At 46.3% G+C, this 23,766-nt stretch overlaps 1 protein-coding gene across 2 annotated transcripts in view; it reads right to left on the bottom strand.

The window, feature by feature from the left end:
* LOC309354091 (leucine-rich repeat-containing protein 37A2-like) overlaps positions 1 to 23,602 on the bottom strand; it is a 39,765-nt gene extending 16,163 nt beyond the window's left edge. The window contains exons 1-12 of one of the 2 annotated variants that reach the window (XM_081883908.1): positions 22,619 to 23,602; positions 19,446 to 19,517; positions 17,929 to 18,000; positions 15,091 to 15,162; positions 13,927 to 14,007; positions 11,917 to 11,988; positions 9,425 to 9,499; positions 9,100 to 9,218; positions 6,573 to 7,456; positions 5,922 to 6,536; positions 3,593 to 3,700; positions 2,319 to 2,371 (exon numbers count right to left, since the gene is read on the bottom strand). In XM_081883908.1, the coding sequence (XP_081740034.1) occupies positions 2,319 to 2,371; positions 3,593 to 3,700; positions 5,922 to 6,536; positions 6,573 to 7,456; positions 9,100 to 9,218; positions 9,425 to 9,499; positions 11,917 to 11,988; positions 13,927 to 14,007; positions 15,091 to 15,162; positions 17,929 to 18,000; positions 19,446 to 19,517; positions 22,619 to 22,830 (2,435 nt within the window). In that variant the 5' untranslated portion in view covers positions 22,831 to 23,602. Of the gene's footprint in view, positions 1 to 2,318; positions 2,372 to 3,592; positions 3,701 to 5,921; positions 7,457 to 9,099; positions 9,219 to 9,424; positions 9,500 to 11,916; positions 11,989 to 13,926; positions 14,008 to 15,090; positions 15,163 to 17,928; positions 18,001 to 19,445; positions 19,518 to 22,618 lie in introns of both variants that reach the window. The other variant, XM_081883907.1, reaches the window with a different exon arrangement.
* Positions 23,603 to 23,766: the final 164 nt, after the last annotated feature.

Here is a 23,766-nt window from a genome sequence, read left to right as displayed (position 1 = left end):
AACTGCTAGGTGGGCAGGAGCAGGGACTGAACAATGGGAGCTCCACCTACAGACCACCAACAAATCCAAAATTTGGCACACAAACGACTGAAGATACACTGATTACTCGACCATTGGCACACCTCTCCGTAGAAACATGGGGTTTTGTCTTAAGACAAAAGGCTGCTAAGGCAGGGCGTGTTGAATTTTCCAACTTTGAAATTCCCCAAATGAGGGGGTATTGAAAATTCATAACACTGGGAATTCAAAATATATTTTGGCTAAATTAATATAATATAATTTAGTTTTGTTTGGTAAGTAAAATGTGTGTAAAAATTACATAGAAATCAGTTTTAAAAACCAAGTACTTGTAGTTTTAGTATTTATTTATTAATTATTTATCAAGCATTACTTAACTCTTTTAGAAAGTAAAATTAAAATTCTTTGGTTTTCCAAAAGCGGTTTGCGTGCTTCCTCATCAAACATACTTAACAAGCTAAATGTTGTCCAGATCACAAAAATAATAGCAGATTTGGATTCCTTCCACCCCAAAACGTATTTTTAAGACCCCTCACTGAAGAAATTTGCACAAATTAGGCTTCACTCCCTAAAATGACACGTCCTACTGCTAAGGGCTAAACTTGACTTGCTCTTAAATATGTAGCAGGAAGCTACAGTATAGGACAGGCATTCCCAACCTGCGGCCCTCCAGATGTTTTGGCCTAGGCCGAAAGTTGGGGATGCCTGGTATAGGACTATATATATATATATATATATATATATATATATATATATATGCTTTCGTAGATTTTCACGGGTACAGGAATGCAGGTTTTGGTGTCCTCGGGTGTCTTCCCGTGTAAAAGTTGGGGTGTCTAGGCGACGTTTCGACGAGGTCTCACTCGTCATCTTCAGGCTGGTGCTTTCGGCTTCTTGTTACTGGAACAGAGCAGGATCTCAGTGTTTGAGTTCCTATAAATACTGTTGAGGGGGTGTGGTGTATAGCCTCCAATGTTCTGGGCAGAGAGGAAGTTCCCAGGCTAGTGTGCCTTTTCTTCTTTTGTTCCTTGTTTTTTTGTTCCCTACACAGATCTGGCTGACACAGGCCACAAAACCACAGCTCGCCCCTATACACGAAGCCAAGCCAGAGCACAACTAAGTGCAGTACAGCCATCTTCTCAGAAAAACTCTTCACAAAGTTCAAGAGGTCAAGACACAAAGACTTTAGCAACTAATCCACACCTAATGACCCACCTAAGTGGTACTCAGGATATCACTCAAGAAATCACTCAAGATATCCCTCAAGTAATTAAGGAACAAAAGAAGAAAAGGCACACTAGCCTGGGAACTTCCTCTCTGCCCAGAACATTGGAGGCTATACACCACACCCCCTCAACAGTATTTATAGGAACTCAAACACTGAGATCCTGCTCTGTTCCAGTAACAAGAAGCCGAAAGCACCAGCCTGAAGATGACGAGTGAGACCTCGTCGAAACGTCGCCTAGACACCCCAACTTTTACACGGGAAGACACCCGAGGACACCAAAACCTGCATATATATATATATATATATATATATATATATATATATATATAAATTTTTATTAAGTTTTTCTTTAACAAATATTTTTGACAACCATGTTTACCAATTTACAGTTTTTGAACTTCCACCAGTACCTCCTTCAATCATCCATTTTTCATATCTTTACACATTTTCTATGTAGTATTGCCGATTTGATAATAACCTTCCATCTCAGTTTCTTTCTTACAATATACCTTGGTTTATCACAAAGCCTCTTTAAAACCCACTAGCGTTGTCTGTTCATCACATACAGTTTTCAGATATTCCGTAAACTTTCCCCAGTCCTCAATGAATTTGTGATCTTTCTGATATCTAATTTTTCCAGTCATTTTATCCAATTCTGCATAATCCATAAGTTTCATTCTCCACTCAGTCAAGGTCGGTAGTTCCTCTTGTTTCCATTTTTGCCGGAATAGCCCCTTCCCCAGCTGCTCTATAGACTGAGAGGATCTGGGGTCCCTCCAAGCTCAGTCACACACCCACCCGCCCACGACGGGAAACTTGGCGCGTTTTGCACACAGCCAGGACCCCTCGTTCCCCCACCGCGTTTCTCGCGCCGGGCGATTCGGGGGTTGTCCTGAACGGAGATGCCTGGTATAGGACTTGATTTTCCTTAACTAATTGTTGGTGGGCAACTAATTGTTGTTCTCACAGAGGAAGGGATAGTGTCCCCAGCACCCAAATCATGAGCTTGAGACTGAGTTCTGCACGCAGAAATCTAAATCCAGAGAACTAAGGATTCCTGGGGAAGAATTACCGTTTTTCAGAGCTGCCGTCCTTTGATTTAGCCGCCGAACGCTGAGAGCAGATCTGTTTAACAAAAAGAGGAAGAAGCGACTGTGACGGACTCAAAATTCCAAGATTACTCACAGGCGGGTAACAGGAATGACTGGGGTGGCCAAGCAAGGGACTAGTTTGTTGTCATGCCTATAATTATAATTATTATTACTATTATTACTTATTCCATGTATATTCTGCCCTTTATCCAAAGATCCCTGGGCAGTGTACAATATTAAGAACATAATTTATGCAGCATAATAATAAAAACAATAGAGCATAATAATAAAATAATCATAATAACTCTCTCTCTCTCTCCCCTCATTTAACAGGCCACAGATTATTTAATGACGAAGGCCAGGCTAAAGAAGAATGGCTTTGCCTGGCGTTTAAGACATGTAATGATGGCACCAGGCGAGACTCTCTGGGGAGAGCATTCCACAGACAGGGAGCCAACACAGCAAAGACTCGTTCTTGCATTGTCACCCTCCGAACGTCTCAGGGAGGGGGACATTGAGTTGGGCCTCGGATAACAAGCTCAGGGTCCTTTCTATTTAAAAGAATGGAGCTAGAGCTCAAAGCTGCTTGGATTCTTCAGTCCTACTCCCTGTTGTGAAGACGTTTGCTGCGGTCATTTATTCTGTTCCTGGTCTTAGCCTTGACATTATAGAAGCAGAAGACCCATTTCAGAAGAGGTGTGTGTGTGTGTGTGTGTGTGTGTGTGTGTGTGTGTGTGTGTTAGGGGTGGAGGAGGAAATTGATTCAGTGCACATTTAAATACAGTGCAAATTCACACTTTCTGAAACGGTTCATGAGCCGAAACAAAGCTATGCTTCAAAATTCACAGTTATCTAAATTTTGCGAAGCAGTTAAACAAACATAATAGTGAAAACAACAAACAAAAATGCATTGTATTAATGGCAAAAATGTGCGCATCAGCCAAAACTGGGTATACAAATATGTTTAATAAGATTTCTTTTTTATAAAAAAGCTCACTAATTGCTGTAAAAAGTGGAAAAGTGCATTTAAGACTGGAAGACCTAAAATTGACAGATCCTTCATCCTTATGTGTAACTCTGGCTTAAATTAAGGCGAAGAACAAGGTGTTATAACTAGCAGGGTATTAGTCCTTCCACAGTAGCAGAATATAGTGTGTTTTGGGGATATATGCTACCCATTCAAAGCAATGGAATGTATGGCAAGTTAAGAGATCAAAATAAGGATTTTTAAAACAACAACAGATTTTTAGCTTACCTCAATCAGGCAAATTACTGCAATGATAATCATTATCACAGCCGTCACTGAAATAGCCAGCAACAGCTTGTTGCCGTACCCATATTCCGGAATCCCCTGCCTCGCTATCTGCAAGATTGGACAAAAGAAAGTAATATAAGGCAGCTGGCTTTTTCTGTGTTTCTCTCCTTTCTTCAGCCGCAAACACTGTTTGAGGGTGGCTTGCATTCATACAAACACATAAAACTGCCTTATACAGTGGTACCTCAGGTTAAGAACTTGATTTGTTCCGGAGGTCCGTTCTTAACCTGAAACTGTTCTTAACCTGAAGCACCACTTAGCTAATGGGGCCTCCCGCTGCCATGCGATTTCTGTTCTCATCCTGAGGTAAAGTTCTTAACCTGAGGTACTATTTCTGGGTTAGTGGAGTCTGTAACCTGAAGCGTCTGTAACCCGAGGTACCACGGTACTAGAATCAGATTTTGATCCATGAAGCCCAGCCTAGTGAATCTGGCAACCAATGTATTTCCTTATTGCCCAGGATATATTTAACTACCGATGCCACAGATGGAGGCCTGGATTCAATTAAACTGGCAGCCAGCATAAGATGGCACAAGGTTTTTTGCTAGTGCGGCCAGACTTCCCACTTCTTCCCTCTGCACACTCCCTGCATCTCCCCCAAATCTTCTGTGGGGGGTCCAGAAAATGCATCCCCCCAAACAGCGCAGGAGGGCAGGGGAATGATTCCACTTGACAAGCACAAATACTAGCACCGACGGAAGAATCAGAGGAGCGCAATGCAGAATTCCCCCCTATATCTGGGTTCTTCTGTATGCTAACTGTTATGTACTGAAGTTCTCACCCTGGGCCAGCAGGGGGATACTGTAGATAGTTATGCGAATAAGGGATTGAAAGTGACATTCAGTGATTGGATAGTTTTAGAAAATTGTTACAGTTACGTTGTACTGGCGCTCTATATAAGCAGGCTGACTGAACCCTTCAGTTCAGTTCTGTTCTGGGCTGTGAATAAACAAGAGCTGTTTGAAGAATCGCTGTGTCGTCTGATATGTTCACCCACAACTTAACACTAACCATGTGGTTCACCACAAAGCTATGGGCCTTCTCAGAGGCAGCCAAAGGACCTCTGCATCACCTGCCTACATCAATAATTTTTTGACTCTCCTTTCTCCCTTATGAAGTGCTTTTAAAGCGTAAGAACGAATCTTCCTAGAAACCTACGCCAAATCAGTCCCTGGAGTAAACAGACTGTAGGAGCACACCCAACTAAGCTGGGCGTTGGCCAACCTTCTGGGAGACCACTGGTGGACTTGCCTATACTTGCCCCTTACCTCAGTCTTTGTGGGATGTAACATAAGCAATCAAGTACAACACTTCCTGTTTGCCCAGAGTGGACACGCAGGGGGTGTTACTCCAGCCAGGAGGACTTCCTGTCACACCTGGTCTGGAGCATCCTCCCCCTGCGTGTGACCAGGTAGGTGGGCGTGACCCTGGGAGACCCCATAAAAGGAGCTAGTCACGCAGCCATCTCTCTTTTGATGCTCTCTTCCACTTTGGCCACTGCTCCTGATGCTGTCTGCTGGCTCTCTGCCAGTAGCATATGGGCCCATCCTTACAAGAATGTAAGCCACACTGTGTCTGTCCCTACAAGCTAAAGGCTGCCTTCAGGGATCATACTGTGAACTGAATTTGAGTAAACTTTTCATTACTTATAAGGAAGACTCTTTATTCTTTTAGGAGGGAATCAAAGGGGTGTTCCCAGGAATATGCTCCAATCTGGGCATGCCAGATTGGATTGCTTAACTAAAGAGATTCAAACGAATCTGCAACTAGCTTCTTGCTGTGTAAAACGGGGAATGAGCTCTGCTATACAGTGGTACCTCGGGTTACATACGCTTCATGTTACATACGCTTCAGGTTACAGACTCCACTAACCCAGAAACAGTGCTTCAGGTTAAGAACTTTGCTTCAGGATGAGAACAGAAATCGTGCTCCAGTGACGCGGCGGCAGCAGGAGGCCCCATTAGCTAAAGTGGTGCTTCAGGTTAAGAACAGTTTCAGGTTAAGTACGGACCTCCGGAACAAATTAAGTATTTAACCCGAGGTACCACTGTATATATATGACTCACTAGCGTGAGTTAGGAAGGATAATATTTAATCAATATGTCCTCTCCTACTATCCACAACATTCCCACACTCTTCTGCAACTTTGGACTGTAGTCTTCAGATCACAACTTCCATCAGTCCCAACCAGCATAGCCAATGGTCAGGGATGATGGAATTTGTAACTCAATGACATCTGTAAACATCAGGTTGGCTGGAGCTCCCTTACCTCGTCGGAAGGTTTCCCCATTTTCCTTGGGCTCAACGTGGTCTTGTTGGCTGTATTCTTGGCAGACCAAAGGTACGACTTCCACAGGGAGGTGGTCTCCTTGATGTTTTCTCTCTCGCTGAAGAGCTTCATGAGGAGGCCTGTCCTGGAGATGAGCTTAGCACAAGCCAGCTGGATGGCGGGTTCTGTGCAGTCCATCTTCAAGATGCGGATCACGTGGGAGATGAGGTTCCTCACCGGCGCGTTGGGGATGAGGGGCTCCAAACGCTTGTTCAGCTCCGCTTCAAAGAGGTCGCCCTGAAGCAAATAGTCGTCTGGAGCTGGCAAGAGCTGAAGGCGCGGGGAATACGTGGTCCTCTGCTCGTGGTGCTCCCAGTGCGTCTCTTGCGACAAGGTGATGTCAGGGGAGATCTCGTTCAAGGTTTCCGAGTCGTCGGGCGGGGGCTTGGATTTATCTTCTTTCATCAGCTGGCTGAGCAGCTCCTCCTTCTTCAATATCTCAGACTCCAGGCGCTCCCGCAAAATTTCCTCCGACTTGTCCGTGCTCTCTTCACGTGGAGATGCGACGGCAGGCTGAGCCTCGGCAGCCGGCTGAGCCTCGGCGGCCGGCTGAGCCTCGGCGGCCGGCTGAGCCTCGGCGGCCGGCTGAACCTCGACAGCCGGCTGAGCCTCGACGGGTGAAACCGGGTTAGGTACTACTTTCACCTCCTCCTTCACAGAAGGGGTTTGCTCTTCCTGTTCTGTGCTGCTGGTTTTGTTGGGGTGCTTCAAGATAATCACTACCTTGCCTGTCATGTCTTCGGGATTCTCGTCCACCATGATGGAGGCGGTCAAGGGAGGGGACTGGGTCGGGTACTGTCCGGCGGAGCGTTTCCAAGAGGAACCAAGCGCTGCTCGGCGGAGTCGAGCCATACTTAGAGGCTCTAGACCCCCGGCTAGCTTCCTCCAGTTCCGAGGCCTAGCAGGGGAATCTGTGCTGCCTCGCTGCCCCGCATGCTGCTTAGCGGACTCTGCAAATCCTCGCCTCTCTCTGCCAGCCCTGAGAAACGACTCCACCCATCTTGGGGTGCTGCCACACCACGTTTCTCTTCTCACCCTTCTCAGGTGTCTTCCCTTCCCTTGGGCAGCCCCTGTAGCAGGCTGTGTTTTCGGAGGCTCCTCCTTCTGAGCCGGCAGTGGCCCGCCTTGACTCTCCCTTTCGTCTTCTGCGATTTTTTCTTTGAGCGCCACCTGCAGCAAGTTGGCCAGCAGGTACAGCTTCTTCAGCTCGCTTTGGTCGGTCCACTTCACATCCAGGAGGTCCTCGCTTTTCAGCTTTTTGAAGCCCTTGACGGATTCGAAAAGGCTGGTGGGGAGTCGGTGGAAATGGAGGTCCAAGTGAGACTTGCCCTCGGTGGCCGAGAGGGTCAGAGTCAGGTTGGTGCGGAAAGACCTCTCCGGCATAATGTTCAGGGTGCTGCCGCTGTCGTTCAGCTTCCTGGTTTCCAACACCTTTATGACATCTTCTTGCATCTTGTTCATCGCCTCCTCTTTCTCTGTTCGGAGAAAGAACAAGGAAAGAACAACAGAGTTGTCCGGTGTCTACGAGCAGTGAGCTTCAGGAAGGGAACTTGGAAATAAGATAAATACATTGAAATCACACAGCTTCCCTTCAAGGAATCCTCAGAACCTTTAATTGTTCAGGAATCCTGGGAATCATAGTTCTGTAAAAGGGTGAGCTATAGTTCCCAGGATTCTTGCGGGGGGGGGGAGCCATATGTTATAAATGTATGGTGTGAATGTGACCATTCTGTCCAGTTTGGGCTGAATATGGCCCCTGTTGCAACCCTATACCCTTCTACCTGGGAGTAAGCCCCACTGAATTAAATGGGGCAAATGTGTGTGTGTGTTTTTCCCCTCAGCCCTATTGTTTTGGGGCAATGCTACTGCAAATCTAGCACCACTTGCATGCCTGTGTTTTATCTGACCACCCTTTGTGTTAGTTTCTTACAGGTTCTGTATTACTCTGAACCTGTAAGCTTTTAAATAAACCGTTTATTTCAGTTACCGTATTTTTCGCCCCATAGGACGCACCGCCCCATAGGACGCACCTAGTTTTTTAGGGGGGAAATTCCCCCCCCCAGGCACGGGGCTGGCGCGGGGGAAGCCCGAGCTCCCCCCGACCCCTGCCCTGAGAATAGCCTGCTATCCGCAAGCCTAGGGAGCCCGGTGGGAAGTCGCGCCGGTCTCCACAGGCTTGCGGAGAGCTGCGCGAAGCCCGGGCGTGCTCTTCCGCGTGCCCCAGGCTTCAGAATGCAGGGTAAGCCCAGGATTGCAGGCAGCTCTCGGGAGCCCGGCGCAAAGTCGCGCTGGTCTCCCGAGGGTTGCGCAGAGCTTCCTGAAGCCTGGAGAGCAAGAGGGGTCGGTGCGCACTAACCCCTCTCGCTCTCCAGGCTTCAGCGAAAGCCTGCATTCACCCCATAGGACACACACACATTTCCCCTTCAATTTTGGAGGGGAAAAAGTGCGTCCTATAGGGCGAAAAATACGGTAAGTTTCCTTTTAGAAGGTCAACCACGGCCAATTATAAATGTGGAGGAAGAGCCTAAAAGCAGGATTCTGGGGGCAAAAACATTGCACTTTGTGGATTTGTTTCGATTTTGGTGCCATTTTGAACACTGGCGTTTCTGGCGTCATTTGTTAACGTGTTCCATTTCCCAACATTTCCCCCCCTTAGGCTGGGTTGCACATGATACCATTAAAGCACATTCTTCCCCTCAAGAAATTCTGGGTAGTGTGGTTTGCCCCTCACAGAGTTACAGTTCCCAGAAACCCTTAACAAACCACAAGGCCCAGAATTATTTGAGGGAATGATTGTGCTTCACATTTGCTTTAAAGATACAGTGGTACCTCGGTTTTCGAACGTCTCGGAAGTCAAACGTTTCGGCTTCCAAACGCCAAAAACCTGCTTCGGTTTTTGAACGCTTTTTGGAAGCTGAATGTGCCACGTGGCTTCCGTATTGAGTTTTCCGGATGTAAATGCTTCTGGAAATGCATGCTTTGGTTTTTGAACATTTTGGAAGTTGAACAGTCTTCTGGAATGGATTACATTCGAAAATGGAGGTATAGTTTCTACCCAGCCTTTGTGTGAAACTAGACAGACAGAAACAAACGTTTTAATTTAAAAAAACAAACCTACCACACAAAGTGACGTTAGCGGTACATGTGTTGGCACAATCCAACTTGACCGACTCACACAAAAGCTCAATGTCGTCCTGAATATGGCAGAGGCAACAGGCCATCTTTCTGGGCAAGATGCTGCAGATGGAAAAAACGACAAACATCTTTAGCCTCTTCTCGTTGCAATTTACCAGCAATCTGAGCACAAACAGCCCAAATACTTGAGTGACAACAGGAGGAGCAGAAAGGAAAAAGGTAGGTAAGATAAGATTAGCTGCCATTTTCAGTTTTTCCTTCCCTCTCTTGGACACCAACAAAAGAAAAGGTCCACACACGATACTTACAGAGTTTTCAGTTGCAGGCAAGTTCTGAGAAGGGCCTCCAATATTTCTGGGGTCACATCAGTGGCACCGAGGTCCCTGGAAAAAGGACGCGAGAGTCTTTGCTGTGCTAAATGCCAAGGCATACCAAGAGATATAAAAGATGGAGCGCTTTGCGTAGTGGGTTTAATGAAACTCACTGGGTGACCTCAGTCTGGTCAATTATGTCTTAGACTAGACTGGCCTACCCTACAGGGCTGTTGAGAGGATGAAATGGCATTAAATCTGTGCCTGCTACCCCTGAGTTCCTCAGAGAAAGGATGGGATGCAATTGTGAGAAGTAACAATGCAAAGCGTCAGTAGGCCATCGTTTCCACTGGGGCAGCTTCTACGGGGGAAAAGGTTTCTGAATTATACACAGCTCCACATCATGCAGAATGGGAAGAGAGAGAGCCTGAGGCTCAGTCCTTGCCACCTATCGGACAACACTAAAGATAAGAGTGCCTCAAAGCACAAGCAGAGTTCATTTCTTTTGCCACTGACTAAGAACAGTCTGCCCCTATGCATCTGGGTATGGAGATGAAAACTTTCTGATAAAGTTGGTGGCTTTGAAGCAAGCTTGAGCCCTCAACTCAGCCTGACCTAGGAGCATAGCTGTCAACTTTTCCCTTTTCTTGCGAGGAATCCTATTCAGAATAAGGGAATTTCCCTTAAAAAACGGGAAACGTTGACAGCTATGCCTAGGAGTCATGTTTTTGACTGGAAATCTGCATTCCTGGCATCAATTAGGGACGTAAAAATCTATCAGTTTGTGTCTTTCTCTCTGTTTCTCATTTTTTAAATCTTCAGTTTGCCACATTTCTGCATATTTTGCATTAAAAACAACGGTCCTTACTCACCAAAACTTGTTACCGTTTTAGTGTGTGTTTCTCCTTACGGACACATTTTTGAAAGCATTTTTTCCTAACGCAATGCATTCTTTTATGTTGTTTTCGCCAATATAATCATTTTTATGCAAACTTTCCTTTAACATGCAGACATTTTTTTTTAGTCGGAGAACTGCATAGCTGTGTTTTGGTGCATTAAAAGGGGAACCAAACCAAATTTCTTTCCATTCCCTATATTACATTGGGGTGATCCAGGTTCCTCAGTGATTCACAAAAGCAACCTAAACATATGATCAAAGGCAGTTGACTTCTTATTTCTTCTTTCTTTCTTTCTTTCTTTCTTTCTTTCTTTCTTTCTTTCTTTCCTTCTTTCCTTCTTTCCTTCTTTCCTTCTTCTTCTTCTTCTTCTTCTTCTTCTTCTTCTTCTTCTTCTTCTTCCTCTTCTTCCTCTTCTTCCTCTTCTTCTTCTCCTCCTCCTCCTCCTTCTCCCTGCCCATCTGACTGGGTTGCCCCAGCCATTCTGGACTTCCAACAGAATATACAAAAACCCAACAGAACATCACACATGAAAAGCTTCCTTCAGACGTCTACGGAAAGCCATATAATTATTTATCTCTTTGACATCTAACAGGAGAGTGTTCCACAGGGCAGGTATCACTACCATGAAGGCCCTTATCATTCACTTATGTGTTCCAGGAACAAAAAAACCCCTAGGTTTCAGTCAAAATTAAACACTGCAATCTGTGCGTGCTCAGAGGCAACCACTCTCCTTTTTATATATTACTTCACACATTTTGTGGCTGAGGCCTGGCAGGAAAACTGGGCTACAAGGGAAAGCCTTTAACTATGAGAGTTACTCAGAGGCACTATCAAGCGGTTAATTTAGATGTATTTTTAAATTTCATTTCTCTTTATTTGTTACATTGCCATCCAGCCTTTCCTCCAAGTTATTAAAGGAAGCGTACATGGCTTCCTCTCCAACCTCTGACCATTTTAGTATTCCCAACAGTCTTGCGAGGCAGAGGATTTGAGAAAATATAGCAACCAACCAACCAATAGTCATTAAGTGTGCTTCATGGTTGAGTCCAGACTTGAACTTTGGGCTACCTTGTCCTAGTCCAGTCTAACCACTATACCACATTGGCTCTTCAGATGTTATAAAGGTAAAGTGAACCCTGACCATTAGGTCCAGTCATGGCCAACTCTGGGGATGTGGTGCTCATCTCGCTTTATTGGCCGAGGGAGCCGGCGTACAGCTTCCGGGTCATGTGGCCAGCATGACTAAGCCGCTTCTGGCCAACCAGAGCAGCGCACGGAAACACCGTTTACCTTCCCACCAGAGTGGTACCTATTTATCTACTTGTACTTTGAAGTGATTTCGAACTGCAAGGTTGGCAGAAGCAGGGACCGAGCAATGGGAGCTCACCCTGTCACTGGGATTCGAACCGCCGACCTTCTGATTGGCAAGTCTTAGGCTCTGTGGTTTAACCCACAGCACCACCCGCTGTGACAAAAATAACAGGAGGAAGATGGATGAAGCTCCTCGCGACCCAAGCAAACCCAAATAGTGGCATCTGTAGTAGAAAAATCCCAAGCGAAGACGCAAGCAAATGTATTTCAGGTACTTACAGGAACTTCAGCGAGGGCAGTTTGTAAAAACGGGCATCTTCAATGACCGTTAGCGGATTATGGTTGAGAACCCTGCAGAAAAACCGGGGAAAGGGAACTGGTTGTTGTAACCAGCTTAAAAAGCAAACAAAACCAGCCGCTTAAAAATACCTGGCCAGACCAAGGCAGTTTGCTGCCTCAAACAGATGAACTGCACAGAGCAATACAGTGGTGCCTCGCAAGACGAAAAGAATCCGTTCTGCGAGTCTCTTCGTCTAGCAGTTTTTTCGTCTTGCGAAGCAAGCCCATTGACGGCTTAGCGGATTAGTGCTATTAGCGCTATTAGCGGCTTTTATCAGCTTTTATCGGCTTATCAGCTTAGCGTATAAGCGGCTTAGAAAAAGGGGGGAGAAAAAAAAACCGCAGGAACTCGCAAGACATTTTCGTCTTGCGAAGCAAGCCCATAGGAAATTCGTTTTGCGCAGCACCTCCAAAACGGAAAACTCTTTCGTCTAGCGAGTTTTCCGTCTTGCGAGGCATTCGTCTTGCGGGGCACCACTGTAATCTCTTAATGATTAGAGATACTGTGAAATTCTAAAGTTTTAAAGAGAGATTATGGACTCTGTGTGGAAATATGGAAGCCATTCATCATCATCCATTATTGTTGTTATTGTTGTTTTATTATTTATACCCCACCCATCTGCCTGGGTTTCCCCAGTCACTCTGCATGGCTTACAAACACATATAAAAACATAGCAAAAAGTCAAACATTAAAAACTTCAGATCTTCCAAGTGTCCCTAGATTTACAGAAGCCATCCCAGTTTCTGATGGCATGGTTTTGTTTAGGATGTCTCTATTTTCATTGGAGATGTGTTGGAAGGTATGGTAAGTCATCCCTATTTTCATCAGAGAAATATTGGAGGGTATGGAGTTATGCGACCCTCGAGCTAAGCAGATAAGCAACTATACAACCTTTAGAAGACAATGTTTTATTCTGTTTTTATATATCCTGCAAGCCACCCAGCATAGGCGTCATCTGGGAGTCCAACAATACCTGGAGGTTCACTATGCCTGAATTAACATACCCTCCAACATTTCTCTGATGAAAACAGGGGTGTCCTATTCCATAATCATAGGCTTCTGTAAATCTGGGACTGTCAATGGAAAATAGGGACACTTGGAGCGCCAGCCCTGCACCAACCCTGGTATCGGTGATTTATACTTTTAGGAGGAAAAAAACACTGGGGTTAAGGCAATTTCAAAGCTCTTGCTTCTGACAGAAACACTTTTTTTTGCTGACTCTGAATATATGTCCTGAAGGGCTCTGGTTACCCCGTGACAAGAAAACAGTTCTCTGCACATGCTCAGAGGCCCTTTCTTCCTCACAACTGCATGCTACATCTTGCAGGGCCGAGGGCTGCACAATTCGGAACTATTGTTGCGGGCTGAAGAAAAGTCAAAGGCAAGCAAAGTACTTTCAGCATTACCCTAAAGGCATTAATTGCTGACACACCGTTTTGAGTTGTGTGCGAGGGTGGATCTACACACACAGGAAAAACATGCTTTAAATAAGCCAGAAATTAAATTGTTATAACAAAAGGGGGGGGGGGGAAACGGTATAGAAAATTGCGTAGAATTTCTTTTATCTTCTGGCGCCATCTGGTGTTGCATGTTGATAACTCATTCAAAACAGTGTTTCCTCACTAATGTAGCTCAGGCTCTAGAGCAGGGGTCAGAAACCCTTTTCAGCCGTGGGCTGGTCCACAGTCCCTCAGACCATGTGGGGGGGGCCAGACTATATTTTGGAGGGGGGGGCATGAACAAATTCCTATGCCCCACAAATAACCCAGAGATGCATTTTAAATAAAAGCACACATTCTACTCATGTAAAAACATGCTGATTCCCGGACCGTCTGCGGGCCAGATTGAGAAGGCGATTGGGCCGCATCCAGCCCACGGGCCTTAGGTTGCCTACCCCGGCCCCAGAGGCTGGCTACTCTCAAGTACTTGCAGGTTTTTATTTCACTTACATCTTGAGCAAAAACTGCATTCCGTGCCAGGCCTCAAACGCCCCTTGCGTGATCCGCCCAATAACGTTGCCGCTGAGATTTCTGCGACGGGAAACAAAAGCAATTGTGGTGTATAGGACCTTGCATTTGTACAAATGCAAGCTCTTCCCACCCCCCCCCCACCCCGCCCATCACTGTCCAGTAAGGTAAAGGTAAAGGGACCTCTGACCATTAGGTCCAGTCATGGCCAGCTCTTGGGGTTGCGGAGCTCATTTTGCTTTATTGGCCGAGGGAGCCGGCGTACAGCTTCCGGGTCATGTGGCCAGCATGACTAAGCCGCTTCTGGCCAACCAGAGTAGCGCACGGAAACACCGTTTACCTTCCCGCCGGAGCGGTACCTATTTATCTACTTGCACTTTGACATGCTTTCGAACTGCTAGGTTGGCAGGAGCAGGGACCGAGCAATGGGAGCTCACCCCGTCGCGGGGATTCAAACCGGCGACCTTCTGATCGGCAAGCCCCAGGCTCTGTGGTTTAACCCACAGCGCCACCAGCATCCCACTATCCCTGTCCAGTAGTGGATATCAATTCTCACTCTGAGTTGTTGTGACAGAACATGAGGGTAATTCCTTATTCCCTCCCCTGTTCCATTGGCCTCCCCTGACCCCCCCCTTTCCCCCAGTACTGACCCCTTCAATTTCCATTGCCAGTTTCTCTTCTGGATGAACTCTGGGACAGATCTCTAAGGGGTATTTTTACTTAAGTCTGCCTGTAAGCTGTTCAGAGTCCTGTTAGCGTTTTCCAAGTTACCAGGACCGGACAGAGAATCCGTTCTAGGACAGAAGCCTGACTTAGCCCCGCTGCTTCGGAATTCCAGTCTGATTCACATAAATCACATTGTTTGGGGTACCTCTGAGCATGTGCAGAGGTCGCTTTCCTCCCTCAGCAACAAATCAACCCATCCCATCTGGGATCATGGGGCAAGGCTTCCAGAGATAATGTACTCTCCCCACACCCAGCAGACTTGACCCCCAGCACCCGCTTGCTTTTAGAAATAGTTGGGGGTGGGAAATTATTTCCAGGGCAGGGGCTTGGCAGATTCAGGACTTGGGGGGCTGAAAGCCATTCCATTTCTGCTGCTCATCCGCTCCCAGAAAAGACCGTTTTATTCCCCCAACAACTTACATAAATTGCAGAAACGGGACAGGTTCAAAGGCGTTTTTCTCAATGAAGTGGATTTTATTGCACGACAAGTCCCTGTTTAAGACAGCACACAGAGCTTATCAAACTAGAGACTATAAGAAAGACATGTCCATCCCATGGTTTCTGCTTTTGACCGGATGCTTTTGGCCTAGTTTAGTCAGCTTTAATAAAGATCAATAATCCTTTAGCACTATCCAGAGTGGAATCTGCACAGAATGTGGAATATAGCAAAACCATAGCTGTCAACTTACAGATTTGAAAATAAGGGACCAGCAGCCTCGAAAATAAGGGATCAGCAGCCAAAATAAGGGATTTTCCGGGCACAGGTATGTTCACCTTCTGAGCCCCTCTGAGCCAAAGGCAGAAAGCCTAGCCAGCAGCCAAATGAAGCCTCATCAATAAGGGACAGCAGCAGGACATGGCGCTGGGATAAGGGACTGTCCCGCCAAATAAGGGACACTTGACAGTTATGAGCAAAACGTACTGATACAGTTGTTCCTCCATGGATCCATCCTTGTAGCTTGACTCATGTTTATGACATCACTGTAACAGTATTAGCCAGGATAGCTAAATGGAACCTTTATGCACAGAGGCAGTATACCTTGAAATATCAGATGTTAAGGACAAACCTTGGGAGAAGACTGTCACCTTTGGGCTCTGCTTATTAGCTTTCTGGAGGTATGTGTCTGGCCACTTATGTGTCAAGATGATTGCCTAGACAGATCTCTTACAAGTTGGGAGATAGATGTGGCAAAGCAATGTAGGCTATTTACTTTTCCACATGCCAACCTGATTTTGTCATTCGGATCCTCTTCTTTTTAATCTTTCTCCACAAATCTGAAAACTGGATGTATTTCTGATCTCTGATAGGACATTTCAGATTTTGAAATTTCTAGCACCGCGAATTAAATTTCGAAAGAATTCAAAATTCAACAGATTCAACTGCTTTGATTGGCTCAAGGCATGGCTAAAAAATGGAACATACTAAATTCCATTGCAAGCCTGCTGTTGGGCTGCCATTTGTGAGTAAGCCTAGGTGAATCTCAGACTCATACCCTCCCCTCTGCTCCTTCAGCAAAGCCTTTAAGAATTTGAAATCTTTTGTTTCTGTTTTTTATTAACTGCAGCTTGCCATTTTGCCTAGAAAGTGGGAATTCTGTATTGATTTGCTATGGGTGTTTGTATGTGATGCCAAAAAAAGGTTTGATGATGATGATTATTTTGCCTAGACCTAGATAGGTAAAGGTAAAGGTACCCCTGCCCGTTCGGGCCAGTCTTGCCAGACTCTAGGGTTGTGCGCTCATCTGACTCTATAGGCCAGGAGCCAGCGCTGTCCGCAGACACTTCCAGGTCACGTGGCCAGCGTGACAAGCTGCATCTGGCGAGCCAGCGCAGCACACCGAACGCCGTTTACCTTCCTGCTGGTAAGCAGTCCCTATTTATCTACTTGCACCCGGAGGTGCTTTCGAACTGCTAGGTTGGCAGGTGCTGGGACCGAATGACAGGAGCGCACCCCGCCGCGGGGATTCGAACCGCCGACCTTGCAATCGGCAAGTCCTAGGCGCTGAGGTTTTACCCACAGCACCACCCGCGTCCCTAGACCTAGATAAATTGTGGTTAATGTTAGTTATGGCTTGTTTGAAATACATCAGTGGGTCTGCGTGCATGGATGTTAACCAGAAAGTTGGTGTTTTGGTCCCATCCATGGCTGCTGTGGGCAGGATTTTTGCACTTGCAGGAGTTAGACTAGAAATTAGGGTTGCCATATGTCAGGAATTTCCTGGAAATAGCCTGAATATGTCATTTTTTGGAGATTTTGAAACAACTTTGGGCAAAAAAAAAAGGTCAACAAATTTTTGGTCTGGATTTTCACTTTTTGAAATATGGCAACCCAACACTAGTTGAGGTTCCTTCCAAATCTATGGCTTTCCTGCCCAGAGACACGTGGGAAAGATCTCTTTGTCATTTGTATATTCAATTTTTGAAATTCTTATCTCAATGTTGAAATTTGACGCCAGCAGAAAGTGTTCCTCAACTTTTGAAAGTTTGTGTGTGTTTGATTAGCTTTTTGGAAATTCACACGTTGGCGTAAAAAATACACGAATTCAAAAACTTCTGCCATGTGGTATGACTTGACTTCTGAATAAGAGGTATGGAATCAATCTTGTCTGGAATTCTTACTTTGATGAAAACAGCAAGGTTAACAATCGCAGCCCTACCAAGTCAAAATAATACAATGGTGCCCCGCAAGACGAACGCCTCGCAAGACGGAAAACCCGCTAGATGAAAGGGTTTTCCGTTTTGGAGGCGCTTCACAAAACGAATTTCCCTATGGGGTTGCTTCGCAAGATGAAAAAATCTTGTGAGTCCCCGCGGGGTTTTTTTTTGTTTTTTTGCCCTTTTCCTAAGCCGCTAAGCCACTTAACAGCTGATCCGCTGATAAGCTGCTTAACAGCTGATCGCTAGAAGCCGCTAGACCGCTGTAGCGCTAATCCGCTAAGCTGTCAATGGGCTTGCTTCGCAAGACGAAAAAACCGCTAGACGAAGAGAATCGCAGAACGGATTCTTTTCGTCTTGCGAGGCACCACTGTAATAATAATAATAATAATAATAATAATAATAATAATAATAATAATAATAATTTATTTGTGCCCCACCCATCTGGCTGGGTTTCCCCGCCCACTCTGGGGAATGTTACCTGCCACCGCTGATAACGCTTTGAATGTCATGGAGATGGAACAATATATTACTTCCATAAGAAAGGTGGCACGCTGAAACTATAAAGCCAACAAATTGCTGCAGCCAGACACAGAAACTTACAGGTGAGTAAGGGAAAGCAAGCCATCCAGAGAGGTATTCTGAAGTCTGCTCAGGCTGTTGCTCTTGAGGACCCTGGAGAGGTGGAGACAAGGTCACAGCCATGTTTTCTGCCTTAACAGAACGGGCATAACCAAAGCACAGTCCTTCTGCACTTGCAGAACTCAGGCCCAGCTGCAGCCATGAGCAACTTGCCATGCATAGCAACTGGCTCCAGATGGAGACTCGCATCCACCTCCTGCATGTCAAAAAAATGGCCCGAATCACTTTCATAATGGAGATGCAAATCCGCTTTCCTGGAAGCTGCTTACAGAGGTGGGTCTCCACCGCTGGACTGGAGCTAGATTTCCCCAGTCCTAATTTGCAAAATTCAGGAAAGCGTGAATTCAGGAGGCTGGGATGTGCTTTAGTTCACTTACTTACAAATTAGGTAGTTTTGCCTCTAAATGACAACTGAACTGAATTTGTTCCCCATTCCTAGCCCCTTACTCACACCGCCTGGATTAAGATGCTCTGTGTTGCCCCAGCTTTCAAAAGTTGTATCAATCTATTTGTCATGTTTGGGGATTTCTGAGTACAATGCTCTGGCAAAGGAAGCAATGTTCTTAACTGGGAGCTTTCTACTACCTTGGATTTAGACCATAGCTGTCAACTTTTCCCTTTTCTTGTGAGTAATCCTATTCGGAATAAGGGAATTTCCCTTAAAAAAAAGGAAAATGTTGACAGCTATGGTTTTGACAAATGTATATTTATTACCTCACAAAACTTCCACAAACATGCAGGGACCTGGTCCCAACAACCTTAAGCTTTCAAATTTATTTGCAGCATAACTGAACTTCATATAGCTAGATCAAGCTCTTTTGCCTTGATCTCGCCCAGCTCACGCCACATTCACACCATACATTTAAAGGACCATGATCCCACAATCATGGCTTCCCCCAAAGTATTCTGGGAGCTATAGTTTGTTAAGGGTGCTGAGGGTTGTTAGGAGATACCTATTCCCCTCACAGAACTGCAATTCCCAGGGTAGTATATCAATCCCTCTCCACAGGGAGAATAGCTTGGTGAGGGAATAGGAATCTCCTAACAATTCTCATCACCAGGGCCGGCCCACCCATGAGGCGAGGTGAGGCGATTGCCTCAGGCAGCAGGATCCACGGGGGCAGCAGACCCCAAAGTAGATCTTTATTCCCCCACTCCCGTTCCTGATGTAGATTTTCATTCACCCCTTCTTCCCTGGCTGGAAGCGGGGTGCCATTTTATGGTTCGCCTCAGGTGCCAAAATGTCTTGGACTGGCCCTGTTCAGCACCGCTGGCAAACGACAGCTCCCAGAATTGTTTGGGGGAAGCCATGACTGTTTTAAAGTGGGATCATAGTGCCTTCTTTAAATGTATGGTTTGAATGTGGCCTTAGTCGTCGGTCAACTGCCAATAACTTACAACCAAAAACCACAATGACTGAAAATGGCCAAAACCAAGGCCAGGATAGGTACTCACTGACGACTCTAAATAATACTCACAAGTACTCAGCCCAAGGATAGGCCCTCCACACCTGTTTCCCAATGGAAGAAATCGCATTATCAGTGAAGTCTCTGGGGAAAATAATAAACATGGGGGAACGAAAATTAAACGGATACTCCTGGTGTGGGAAAATGAACTCTGCATCTCTTGTGTGTCATGTTTATCTGGCATCCTGAAAGTCAAATTTCCAGACGTACAGTGTTCCAAGCCTCCACAGAACACTGTTTCCTGAACCTGGAAGTCTCACATTTATGGGGGCAATGACCGAGAGGAGATGAACTCCACCCCTGCCCAGGAGAATTTCTCCTCTATGTTGATGACTTCTAGGAAAGAAGGTCTTAGGAAGAGCTAGTGCAATAGATCCAGATTCTTCTGTTAAAATGTGCATAGCAGAGGTTCGTTTTTCAGACCCAGGGCCACATTCCCCTGAGTGGGACCTTCCAGGGGCCAGAGCTGGATCCGAGGCAAATTGAGTAGAAGAATGAATTCTCACTATAGGCTACATTCCAGCCAACACAAATGAGAGATTTCTACATAACCCTCCAATTTCGTCCAGGCATTATGGCAGTTCATGTACACACTCTAGCCAGGTGGAAGTACTCAAGGGGGAGAAGGGGTGCAGAGCAGGCCCGGGGAGATGTGCGGCCCAGGAGGAGCCCGTTTGCCCGCTGGACCTTAAGGTTTTCCAGCCCTGCTGAATATTTTCCCTAGGGTCACCTCTCTCCTGCATGAATGGCAGGGGAAGGCAAACTTCAGAGCTAGGTGCAAAGGACATTCAGCTAGACTCAAAAGAACATGGTGCCTTTCAGCAGCTGATTTAGTTGGGGATGTTTTTAAGAGTACCCAGACCTGAAGCTCTCAGTCCTTCCACACCCAAATCCATGCCTAGCTACCTACAGTTGCCATAAGTCCAGAATTTCCTGGACATGACCCATATTCAGCCCTCATAAACAGTGTCCAGGAAGAAATTGCCAACGTGTCCAGGAAAATCCAGATGTATGGCAGCCCATGTCTTGACGAATGTCATGAAGAGTAGCTCAAAAGCTCAACTTTGCCAAAGAAAAACGCTCAACAACTTTTGTGTCCGTATTTCCACTTTTTTGAAATAGCAGGCTAACTATGGGTGGGTGTCATTTTGCGGTCGCAATTACTAAAACAACCGAGAATAATCCCTGCCAATCTACTGCAAATAACCAAGAGAGAGAGGCATGACACATTTTTTCCTGCACTTCTGTACCGTTAGCAACTGCAGGAGAGGCAGAGAGCTAGACTGTCACATTCCCACCTCAGTTCAAAAGCGGAGGAGCCCTTCCAGGAAAAAACAATACAGTAACCATTTTAAGCAAGTTTTGGGTGTGCTTCTTCATGCCAATTAACAGTGGTGCTGAACTCCCTAAATTATAGAGAGGACAGGCTGTAGTTTTCTACCACCTTAAGCAGGGTGGAGATACTTTGATGTTCCTGGAGAATGCACTCATTTTGTGTAGAAAGCCAGCCCTACCAAAACCAAGATAAAAACCCAGTCTTGAACACTGTTTGTCATGGCATGTGGAGTCCAAACAGGGATGCCCTAGGGCCTAGGCCTAGACACCTTCTTAGGCAGCATGTGCAATTGAATGAGCCCTGCAGGAGGAAGGTGTGGTGTGATAAACCCCATCTTTGCTGATGTACCTTCTTTTCCTTGAGCCCCCTAGGGAAGGACTCAGAGGAGGAAAGATCAGAGCCAGGGGAGTGGTGGTGGGACAAGACAAGTCAGAGGATGAAAAGGGCAAGGCAAAATGGTTGGATGCTGAACAAGCAACAGGCTTGAGTGAGAGAGAGGAACCAGAGGCAGAAGGCACTGCAGACGCAGGACAGGCAGCTGAGGAGACAGAGGCTGCAGCAGCTACACAGGAGCCTGCTGGTCCCTCTGTATTCAGCTCCCTTCCTCCCTTGTCTCCGAGGGCACGGAGGGCCATGTAGCAGAACAAAGAGCACAGGGAGTCCCTCTCCAGTAAGAGTTAAAGACTGCAGGGAAAACAGCTGAGGAGGCTATTATCAGCTCTGGAAACTGCTTTAACGGGGCCAGCCATTCCCATAGGTTTCTCGTTTGTATTCCGTTTCCTTGAATAAAGAATCAACTTTACTGCTCGTCTCTGAGCTGCCCTGCAGTGAACCAACCTGGACAGCCTTCCCCCTTTGGTCGTTTGCCTTTGTTTACCTGGATGGAGATTCCCAAAGGTCACACCTATACAGGTCTCAGCAGATACACAACCAGCTCTCTACCTAGTCGTCCCTCAAGTTGCCTGGGAGTCAGAAGTCCCCTGCCCCCATCTCGCTCACCCCTAAGTCTTAAATAATAATAATACATTTTTATTTATACCCCACCCTTCCCGGTTTAAAAACTGGGCTCAAGGTGGCTAACAGCAAATATAAAACATTGATTAAAATGCGACTTAAAAACAGCATAAAATACAACATAAATGCAGCATCAATGTCAATAAAATTCTAAAATTCAGGGGTCATTTTTTTGGGGGGGGGAAACCCCAATCAGAAAACATCAAATGATCACCAGGGCTAACTGGCCAAGTTGGTCCTACTAGGGCCAGCAAGGAGACCAGGGAAGAGTTTAAATGTGGGGTCCCAGAAGGGTTTCTTCATAGAAGAGGAAAGGGAAAAGGGAATAGAGGATCAGGCTAATTGAAGGCCAGGCGGAATAGCTGTGTCTTACAGGCCCTGCGGAAGGAGATCAAGTCCTGCAGGGCCCTGGTCTCGTGGGACAGAGTATTCCACCAGGTCGGAGCCATCACTGAAAAAGCCCTGGCCCTGGTGGAGGATAGTCTGGCTTCTTTAGGGCCCGGGACCTTTAAATAAGAAGAGTTTGGATTTGATATCCCGCTTTATCACTACCCGAAGGAGTCTCAAAGCGGCTAACATTCTCCTTTCCCTTCCTCCCCCACAACAAACACTCTGTGAGGTGAGTGGGGCTGAGAGACTTCAGAGAAGTGTGACCGGCCCAAGGTCACCCAGCAGCTGCGTGTGGAGGAGCGGAGACGCGAACCCGGTTCCCCACATTACGAGACTACTGCTCTTAACCACTACACCACACTGGCTCTCATAAAATAAAAAAGCGTTTTGGCTTCCCAGAGTTCTGGGAGCGGGGTGATCATCTCTCGGGTTCTCGAATACTTACAAGAAGAAAAAAACGTGAGCATGGCCAAAGGGCTTGGGGAGAGGCACGCGGTGGAGTCCCGGAGGGCTGGTGATCCGGCTACAGTTGAGAATCTCCAAGGTGCAACGGCATGGGGTTGGGCAAGGCTCTATGGCTAAGTCCACCCTCGTCAAGGACACCAGCAGTATCGCGAGGAAGAAGAGATGGGCATTAGAGGAGGCAACGGGGCCCATACTACAGAGCGGATTCCAGGCCCCGCTCCCCTCTTGCTCATCTGACCCCAGCAAAGGATGATTTGGGAAATGGCGGCCAACACTGGTGGTGGCTCCATGCGGTTACCAAGCAACCATAGCCACATGCCTCTCCATTACGGAGGCTGCACTGGCGAGGCTCTTGGAAGAGGCCACCGCATCACCACCCCATGCCTGTGTATTCCCTGATCTTTGACCCCTTCACAGTAAGCCTCTGTGTGCCAGTTCCAAGCATTCCGCTCGGTTGTGACATCGTTTCTGCGTTACTCCCAGCATCCTAGAATTCTCATAGCCATGGCAACAATGGAGGTCCAAATTCACAGCCAGTGCCTTGATGTTCTTGAGATGTTTGGTGCTTGATGCGATATCCCTAAATGTCGGTTATGACACCCAGTGATCTGGATGACAGGGCGATTTGATGTTGGGTGGTCTTACAACTGAGGAATCTGGCTAGATGGCCTTGCTGGTTAACCTCTTCCAGCTCTTGACAATAGCCCAGTCTCTTTAACCATGTATAACACTGAAATATTTCACTGGAACTTAGTGAACAGTAGAACCAGGGGAAACACAAAGAATTTACATTAAAGAAAACAACTGTTTACACACTGTCATTTACAACTGGGCTAGTATGGAAAGAAGGCTCATTTTTTGGGGTGGGGGGGGTGAAGTATACATTCAAAGCAACATAATTAACACAAGACTAAAATATTATCGTAAATATTTCAAAATAAAACATTTCTAAGGAAGTCCACTACAGAATGCACATTTAACGCAGCAAAGTGAACCAAAATTTGTTTTATCTTAAACATTACTAAAGGAAGTGAAATATAAAATGCATATTTAACAGTATACCGTATTCTTCGCCCTATAGGACGCACCGGCCCATAGGACGCACCTAGTTTTCAGGGGGGGGGGGAA

The sequence above is a fragment of the Podarcis melisellensis genome (genome assembly GCF_964234715.1).
Source record: "Podarcis melisellensis genome assembly, chromosome: 13".
NCBI lineage: Eukaryota > Metazoa > Chordata > Lepidosauria > Squamata > Lacertidae > Podarcis > Podarcis melisellensis.
Note: the sequence above shows the minus strand (reverse complement) of the source record. Positions and strands in the feature narration are given on the sequence as shown.